Raw genomic sequence first — 9,999 nt, forward strand, 5'->3', positions numbered from 1 at the left:
TGCTTGGCCTGCTGTGTTCATCCAGCTCTACACCTTGTTATCTCAGAATATCAAACTCGCTGCCACGTGCAGTGATCAAGACGACCGACATGAGTATATTAGAGGGGAAATGTGAGTGTGACAAGAATGGAAGAATGCTGGTGCAGGTTGGGTGGAAGCTTGTGTACAACCTAAGTATGGGTTATAACTGATGGGCAAAGTGGCCTTTTCTAGATAGTAAAGTTGTGTAATTTCGAGCTTTCGGTTGTGTGATCCACCATTTGATTGATATTCCTGCACTACTTCATCTGATTTGGAGATATCATGATTTGGTTTTTATTTACGGTGGAATTTGGGGGTCCCTGTCATAATGGGAAGCATAAGTTCTGTGAATCTCATGGTCTTTGCTCTCCCCACAAGAAGTGAATGTAACCAGACCTGTGGCAGAATGTAAAGTCAGCTCGGCTAAGTGGAATGTTTTTCTTTCGCTCTTGATTTAAAATGATGAAAGGATGGATCATTCAAAAATAGTCTGAAGTACTTGGGCAGTGGAATTGAGACAAAGGGACATAGGCAGAACATTAAATGTGAATATTTGGAACAGTAGAGGAGAAATTTGAGTTGATACAAACGCAAAAAATTGCAGATGCTAGAAATCAGAAATAGAAATTGCTGGAAAAACTCATCAGGTCTGGTAGCATCTGTGGAGAGAAGGTAGAGTTAACGTTTCGGGTCGAGTGAACCTGCTGAACTTGAGCTTACCATTCCCTCCACAGATGCTGCCAGACCTGCTGAGATTTTCCAGCAGTTTCTGTTTTTGTTCACAAGTTGACGGTTCATTTTCTGTTTGATTGTTTGAGGGACAAACTGTCAACATTTGAGATTGGATGAGGTACAAGAATGAATGAAATTATATGGGAAGAAACTGCCTCAGTGAGATGGAGGACTATCTGCTTAAGTGGAAGATGAGCATCAGCCTGAATTAGTTTGACCAATGATCGATCTTTTCTCCCACATGATGAGGATGTACAGAAGTTGCACATGTTTTTTGTTCCATGCTGATTTTGTACAGGCATTTTTTACTTTGTAACTTCCCTTGACTGAAGGTTGAGATTCAAGTTGAAGCATATTTGAGCAGAGATGGCCAAATGTCCATCCTTTAGCTGAGCACAGCCTGTACATCACAGTTCCGGCTTTTCCCAGTGTCACGCAGGCTGACCGACAACAAATCATGTTAGCTATGATGCAAGGAGAGGAGGCTATCTGCTTTTGTTTCCCTACTCTGCACCCACCAATCCTTCCTCCTTAAAATCGACTATCCAGATTACTACTGTATCATTCAGCCCTTTGTGCCTGTGCTGAGGCTCTGAAGGAGCTGCCCAATTAGCTCCACAACCTCTGTCCTTCCCAATGCCCTGCAACCTCTTAATTATCAATATTTATCCCATTTCCATTTGAGGCTCACTATTGAATCTGTTTCTACTGCCTTCCCTCACATTCTCTTCCCCCTCCTCTGCCAGTGAAAGTAATTTTCTTGAACATCACTCTTTCTCTTTGTCCTCACTGGCCGTCACTGTATCTTAGAATCACAGGGTCAGGTATATGAGCATGCTTTCCTGCGTTTGGGCAAATCGTCACATCTCCCACAGATGATCAAAGTAAGTGGGAAGTCTTGGCTTTTTTTGCACTAGCTATTCTATTTATCTACAACCATTGGGACAGATTTGTATTTCTTCCATTCTAATTACAGCCTTTGGGAGTAACTAATACATTTTTGCTTGGGGGTTTTTCTGATGTAAAGAATATCCGGAAATCTTCAATCCTGAAAACCAGACACAACCAATTTTGACTTCAACTGAAAACCAGAAGCAGGAGGCGCAGATTGAAGTTCATTGGCAAAAATGCCAGAGGGTGGTGACATTTTTCTACACTGAGTTATAACCGGCAATTTACTGACTGAATGTGTGGAGGAAAACATTTAATGAGTTTCACAAGAGGTATGGGTACATACTTGAAAAGGTCAAAGGGAGCGGAGCTGTGGACACAGCAAGGCAAGTGGGTGCTGATTGTTCTGGCTCCCTGACCTGTACTTCTCTGAAATAAAACAACAACATCATATACTTGGGAACACCAGCATCCACTCACCTTTAGTGTTGCTGGGTCAAAATCCTAGTATGCAGGGTAGTTTGATCTTGGAGTAGGATAATAGGTCGGCACAACATCGTGGGCTGAAGGGCCTGTTCTGTGCTGTATTCTACTGTTCTGTGTTCTACGTTCTAATGTCCTCTCTAACGGCATTATGAATCTGCCCACAGCACATAGACTGCAGTGATTCAAGGCGGCAGCTCATCACCATCTTTTCAAAGACACCTAGACGTTGCCCACATAACCATGAATGAACTTTTTTAAAAAAAAAAAGTTGCCCTTGAACTGAGTGGATTGTTCAGCCGTTTGAGAGAACAGTTGAGTCAATCACATTTAGTGTCAGTCTACAATCGCATGTAAGCCAGACTGAGTAAGGATGGCTGATCTCCTGCCAGAAGACATGACTAATCCCATTGGGTTTTTCCAACAATCCATATTAGCTGCCATTTTTATTGTTTAATTTTAAACAGTTGGAGATCTCATTAGCACCTCCCATGATGTTGTACCAGTGTTTTTTTTTGTCAGCCCTGCAGCAACTTTAAATTTTGCATACCTCCCTGGGTGTGGGCAAGTCATAACTCAAGTTGAGGTCACTGACACCTTGTTGTGAAACCAGGATTGAAAATTGGAGTTTGCAATTGACATTATGTCCAAAAATGATGCCGGTGGATTTTGGTCAAATGCATTGAATCTCCATTAAGTATCGCAACAATTTTGTTTATTTTTCAGAGGCATTATTGGATTGGAAGACAACAAGTAGAAGTTAAATTTCTTGCTTTGCAGTTAATTATCAGAAAACATCAGTCATTAAGAGGCCTGGACTAATGAACTCGATTTGTGTTCAAATCCCACCACAGCAGCAAGGGGAAATTAAAGTTTAAATAATTAAATGTACCTGGAATAAAAAGCTCCTCAGTAATGGTGGTCATAACAAATACTGCATTGACACAGGAGAAAAAAACACCTCTTTGACATCTCTTTGAAAATGAAGTGTGTTGTCCATGCCTGATTTGTCGTCCTCTGACTTCTGTCCAACAGCAATGTGCTCTTGGGGGTATTTTGAAATGGTCAATAAGTCACACCTCCAATTGAATATTAAAAATGTGTGGCAAAATTAAGAAACAGGCTGTAAGTGAAGAGAGCAACATTTCACAGGTTTTCTTTGTTTTTTTTCTCTGTACTCGTGTAGGATGATGACCGATACAGCCTATTGAACGATACCCGGTCACAACTGAAGTTTTTCGAGCAGTTGGATCGACTGGAGAAACAGCGGAAAGATGAAGATGAAAGGGAAGCACTGCTAAGATTAGCAAAGGTAAGGATAGCTTCCACTTGATAATCTGGTGCTGCTGGATATGTGGGATGCTGGCTGATTTTCTGCCTTGCTGTACATCCAACTATGCAGGGAGACAAGGTTGCCCACCTTGTTCATTGTCCCTCTAAGATGCACGCATGGCCGTGTGGCTGCCTGCACTGAGTCATGCTTTGAAAAACGCTGTCTGTTGAAGACTTTGGGAGAGGTTGTCTAGACTGTGACCTTTTGAGTTGTCCATAACCTTCCAAAGGACACTAATCCATCAGTACCAAGACCATTCCGAAGCCATGTTATAGATCAGAGTCATGTAGTACAGAAACAGACCCTTCGGTCCAACCAGTTCAGGCTGAACGTAATCCCAAACTAAACTAGTCCCGCCTGCCAGCCCCTAGCCCATGTTCCTCCCAACCTTTCCTATTCATGTACCTTTCCAAATGTCTTTTAAACGTTCTAATTGTAACTGCATCCAACACTTCCTCAGGAAGTTCATTCCACATGCGAACCATTCTCTATGTAAAAAAAGAAAAAAATTGCCTGTGATGTCTTTTTTAATCTCTCTCCACTCCCATTCAAAAATGTGCCCCCTTGTCTTGAAATTCTCGACTTAGGGAAAAGACAACTACCATCAACTCTATCTGTGCCCCTCATTATTTTACAGACTTCTATCAGGTCACCTCTAAACCTTGTACGCCTCAGTGAAAAAAGTCCCAGTCTATCCAGCCTTTCTTTATAACTCAAACCTTCCATATCCGGCAACATGCTGTTAAATTTCTTCTGAACCCTCCAGCTTAATAATATCCTTCCTATAGCAGGGCGACAAGAACTGGACACAGTATTCCAGAAGAGGCCTCACCAATGTCCTATACAACCTCCAACATGACGTCCCAACTCCAATACTCAAAGGACTGAGCAATGAAAGCAAGCGTGCCAAATACCTTTTTAACCATTCTGTCTATATGTGACGCAAACTTTAAAGAATTATGTACTACACCCCTAGTTCCCTCTGTTCTACAACACTACCCAAGGCCTGACCATTAATTGTATAAGCCCTACCCTTGTTTATTGTACGAAAATGCAATACCTTGCTTTTATCTCAATTGAACTCCATCAGCCATTTTTCGATCCATTGACCCATTTAATCAAGATTCCTTTGTAATCTTGGAAAGCTTCTTCACTGTCTACAATGCCACCAATTTTGGTGTCATCTGCAAATTTACTAACCATGGCGGCTATATTCCCATCAAAATCATTTATATAAATGACCATGAACAAAAGAGGTCCCAGAACCGATCCCTGTGTAACATTGCTGGTCACAGGCCTCCAGTCTGAAAAGCAGCCCTCCACCATTACTCTGCCTCCTGCCATTAAGCCAATTATGTATCCAATTGGTAAGCTTACCCTAAATCCCATGTGATCTAACTTTACTAATTAGTCTACCGTGCAGAACCTTGTCAAAAGCCATTATCTTAATTACTGAAAATCTTATTAGGCACCTTTTGTTCATGTTATGTGTTGCTTCTATTGCAAAAGGGAACAATGGTCTAAGAGGAAGAGTGTATATGTGTTTCAAGATTAAATCCCAACAATGTCACTATTATGGTGCTTTTTTTTTTTTTTGGAGCAGTTTGTGGTAGAGCCCACAAGGAAATAGGCAATTGTAGATTCGGTGATGTGTAATGAGGCAGTCTTGATTATGGAGCTTAAGGTGAAGGAACTTCTAAGGGGTAGTGAACACATAATGATAGAATTCATCCTGCAGTTTGAGAAAGAGAAGCTGAAATCCAATGTAATGGTATTACAATTGAGTAAAGGTAACTAAAAAGACATGAGGGAGGAGCTGACCAGAGTTGTTTGGAATGGGAGCCTAATAGGGAACACACAGCAGCAATGGCAGGTATTCCTGGGGGTAATTCAGGAGCCTCAGCAGAAATTCATCCCAAGGAAGATGATACATGCTAAGGGGAGGATGAGGCAACAATGGTTGACACATGTTGACAAGGGAAGTCAGGGACAACATTAAAAGCAAAAGAGAAAGATTACAGTATGCTGACAAATTGTGAGAAACCTTTTAAAAGCCAGCAGAGGGCAACTAAAAAAGCAATGAGAGTGCGAATATGAAATATCAAGGCAAGTTAGCTAGTAATATAAAAATAAATTGCAAGAATTTTTTAGATGTATAAAAATGGAGAGGCAAAAGTGGACATTGGACCACTGGAGAAGTAGTACTAGGGAACAAAGAAATGGCAGAGAAACCGAACAGGTACTTTGTATCTGTGTTCATAGTGGAAAGCACCAGCAGCATACCAGAGCTTCAAAAAGGTCAGTGGCAAAGGTGAGTGTAGGGGAAGTTGAAAGGTCTGAAGGTAGATAAGTCACCTGGCCCAAATTGACTGACTACACCCCAGAGCTCTGAAGGAGGTAGCTTCTAAGAAGGGAGGGAGGCAGGCAGAAGACAGGAAACTGTAAGCTGGTTAGCCTGACCTTGGTTGTTAGTAAGATTTTAGAGTCCGTTATTAGGAATGAGATTGTGGAATACTTGGAAGTGCATGGGAAAATAGGGCAGAGTCAGCACAGCTTCATGAAGGTGTGGTTATGCCTGAAAATCTGTTAGAATTATTTGAGCAGGTAATCAGAAAGCTAGACAAAGGAGAGCCAGTGGATGTGATCTATTTGGATTTGCAGAAAGCCCTTGAAAAGGTGCTGCACAGGAGGCTGCTAAATAAGCTAAGAGGCCATGGTATTAGAGACAATGTACTGGCATGGATAAAGGATTGGCTGACTGGCAAAAGGCATGGAGTGAGGATAAAGGTGTCATTTACAGAATGCCAGCCGGTGAACAGTGTAGTTTTGGGACCAGAATTAATGATGTGAACAAAGAAGCTTGGGCATTGTTGCTACGTTTACAGATAACTCACAGATAGGTGGAGGGAGAGGTTGTGTTGAAGCAGGAGGCTGCAGAAGTCCTTGGACAGATGAGCATGTGCAAAGAAGTGGCAGATGGAATAAAGTATGGGGAAATGTATGGTTATGCACTTTGGTACAAAGAACAAAGGCGTAAACTGTTTTCTAAATGGGGAAAGGCTTTGAAAATCTGAAATGCAAGAGGACTTGGGAGTCCTCATTCAGGATTCTGTTAAGGTTAACATGCAGATTCAGTTGGCATGTAGGAAGGCAAATGCAATGTTAGTATTCATTTTGAGAGGATTACAATACAAGAGAAGAACTATACTGCTGAAGCTGTATAAGGCTCCGATCAGACCACATTTGGAATATGTGAGCGATTTTAGACCACATAACTAAGGAAGGATGTGTTGGCCTTGGAAGTGGGGACCAAAGGAAGGTTACAAAAATTATCCTGGGGATGAAGGACTTTATCATAGCAGTACTTGAGAACTCTGGGTCTGTACTTGGCGTTTGGAAGGATGAGGGGGAATCTGATTAAACTTAAAGAATACTGAGATGCTTGAATAGAGTGGACATGGAGATGTGTTTCTAGTAGTAGGAGAGACTAGGACCCAAGGTCATAGCCTCAGAGTGAAGGGACAGCCCTTCTCAACTGAGATGAGGAGGAATTTCTTCAGCCAGAGGGTGGTGAATCTGTGGAACTCATTGCCACAGAGGGCTATGGAGGGTAAGTCATTGAGTGTATTTAAGACAGAGATAAATAAGTTCTTCATTAGTTAGGGTATCAAAGGTTATGGAAAGAAGGCAGGAAAATGAGGTTGAAAAACATATCAACCATGATTGAATGGTGGAACAGATTTGATGGGCCAAATGGCCTCATTCTCCTCCTATATCTTATGGTCTTATTTTCTGATGCTGGCATGAATGCCAAAAATGAGCAGACGATTACCCAAATCCAAGAGCCTTTACCGTGATGTGGTTGAGCTCCCAGATGCTTAACTAATCAAAATGAAGAAATGGCATCTTGGAGGCTGGTTGAAATAAAAATGCAGGGTGTGAAGACAGAAATGGAAAAGCAATGTATGGAGGGATAGTTTCAGAGTTTCCCCTGGTGGGGAAAATATCCACCACTTTGACAATCGCAACATTTAAACTGAAAAGTTAACGTCATTGGTTTCTGTATGTGCACTTAGCATTTATTTCTGATTGGCCTTAAGGTGATGGTGAGCCTCCCTCTTGAAACACTGTAGATTGTAAAGGCACATTCACAGTGCTGTCAGACAGGGAGTTCAAGGAAGATTTTGACCTGCCCACAGATTTGCAACAGTTGGTGTTCTTATGTCAACAAAAGTGGTATTAAGTCCATTGCGGTGTCATCATCTGAGGCTCCATGTAGATGGAGTGCAGATACAGGAGTGTCTCTGTGTTGTGTTGAGGCAGTGGTGCACATTTGTTGTTGATTTTACAGTGTAGTAGGAGTGAAGCAAGCTGAGGTTCCAGCATGCTGCTTCGTCTTTTTTTAAACATATTATCAGTTGTATGATACATTTGATGCTTTCAGTCACACTCTGGACTTTTTTTTTTGCCAGGCTGTGAGGACAAAGCATGAAGGCATCTGTAGACTGCACACTGTTTACCCCCATTTCCCCATTGAAAAACTTCCAGGAGCTGCTTCTTGTAATGTGAGCCAAACAGATGTCTTAATTCAGTCTTACATTTCAAAATTAGCTTCATGTCCTTGTTCAAATTTCAAGAAGCAGAGAGCTTGACTGAAATGCTGAATGTGTACTTGCATCCGTCTTCGCTATGCAAGAAGGTGCTGCCACGTTCATAGCAAAGTGACCCGCAATGAGCTAAAGGTTGATTGGTGTATTAGGTGGGCTGTCTGTACTTAGAAAATTGATAAGTCAACAGGATCTGATTCTGAGGGAAGTAGGCAAGATCAGCGCAGGAGCACTGGCAATGATTTCCCAGTTATCTTTCCATGTAGAAATGGTGCCAGTGGACCTGAGAACTGCAAATGCTACCCTTCCAAAAATATTGAAGGATAACCCACTACTTCAAGCTAGCCAGTTTGAACCTCAATGTGGGAAAGCTTTTAGTTAAGTTTCTCTTGGATTAGTTCTATCACTTGGATAAAGGTAAACTGAGTAAGGAAAATGAACAGAGGTTTGAGAAAGTCAAATAATTTTTAACCAACAAAACTGAGCATTTCAAAGGAACTGGGAGTTTGAGGGTTGTGTAGTGGTGTGACCCTCATGGATTTCAAAAGGATATTGAATAGAAACCTGAGATAACAAGGTATAGAGCTGGATGAACACAGCAGACCGAGCAGCAGGAAAGCTGACGTTTCGGGCCTAGACCCTTCTTCAGAAAAGGGTCTAGGCCCAAAACGTCAGCTTTCCTGCTCCTCTGATGCTGCTTGGCCTGCTCTGTTCATCAGCTCTACACCTTGTAATCTCAGACTCTCCAGCATCTGCACTTCCGACAATCTCTTGAATAGAAACCTACTGTTTTTTTTCCAGAATTCTGATCATCATCCACCCAGGTAATTCATGTGTTCTCATCAGACTTCAGCCTTTCACTGTGCAGACAGGAACTTTAGTCGTGCTGTACTCTTAAGCTGAGAAGTTTTACTTATGGTATTGTTCTTGTAAACTGATAAGCCAGTATTGCTGCTGAAAATTGAGCGGTCTCAAATAACAAAATAAGAGTGGGCTTCAGGTTTCTCAAACCTGTTTGGGTGAACCGCTTTGACTTCACCCCTGCAGTATCATCACTGTGCTCCTTCTCTGGCTCCCTCTCCCAAGATCAATAATGTGGGGGCAGGACATCTAGAAGGCATTTGAGGAAATTTTTTTATTCTACCCAGAGGGTAGTGCTAACTTCAACCTTTTGAAGAATTCTTAGATGAGCAGTTGATGTAAAGTTGTAGAGCACAGAAACAGTCCTTTCGGTCCAATTCTGAGAAAGGGTCACCAAACCCGAAACGTTAACTCTATTTTTTTCCTTCAAAGATGCTGCCAGACTTGCTGACCTTTTCCAGCAACTTCTGTTTTCGTTCTTTCGGTCCAACTCGTCCATGCTGAACAGAAATCCTAAATTTTGAGTCCCATTTGGCCCATTTCCCTCCTATTCATATACCCATCCAGATGTCTTTTAAATGTTAGAACTGTACCAGCCTCCACCACCTCTGGCAGCTCATGCCACACGCTCACCATCCTCTGTGAGAAAAAGTTGTCCCCTGGGTCCTTTGTATATCTTTCCCCTCTCATCTTGAACCCTATGCCCTCTAGTTTTGGACTCCCCTATCTTGGGAAAAAGACATTGTCTATTTACCCTGTCTATGCCCTTCATGTTCTTTTTAAAATCAATCTCTATAAGGTTACTCCTCAGCCTCCATTCCAGGGAAAATAGCCCAGCCTATTCAGCCTTTCCCTATAGCTCAAACCCTCCAACTCTGGCAACTTTCATGTAAATTTTTTCTGAACCCTTTCAAGTTTCACAGCGTCATCCTTCCAAAAGCAGGGTCATAACATTCAAGGCTATGGCTTTAATGCTGGAAAGTGACGGTTTAAATTTAAACTAACTTTGGTGCATAACTGATGAGCTGAAGGGCCTCTTCTGTACTGAATGATTTAATACTTTGCTGATTG

At 41.9% G+C, this 9,999-nt stretch overlaps 1 protein-coding gene across 1 annotated transcript in view; it reads left to right on the forward strand.

Annotated features, from left to right (window-relative positions):
• Window positions 1-9,999, forward strand: part of LOC109938561 (transcription initiation factor TFIID subunit 4-like) — a 122,917-nt gene that overhangs the window by 63,574 nt on the left and 49,344 nt on the right. Inside the window, exon 12 of the mRNA XM_048596236.1 lies at window positions 3,314-3,439. Coding sequence (XP_048452193.1) covers window positions 3,314-3,439 — 126 coding nt within the window. The remainder of the gene's footprint in view (window positions 1-3,313; window positions 3,440-9,999) is intronic.

Source organism: Rhincodon typus, chromosome 4 (genome assembly GCF_021869965.1).
Source record: "Rhincodon typus isolate 14 chromosome 4, sRhiTyp1.1, whole genome shotgun sequence".
Taxonomy (NCBI): domain Eukaryota; kingdom Metazoa; phylum Chordata; class Chondrichthyes; order Orectolobiformes; family Rhincodontidae; genus Rhincodon; species Rhincodon typus.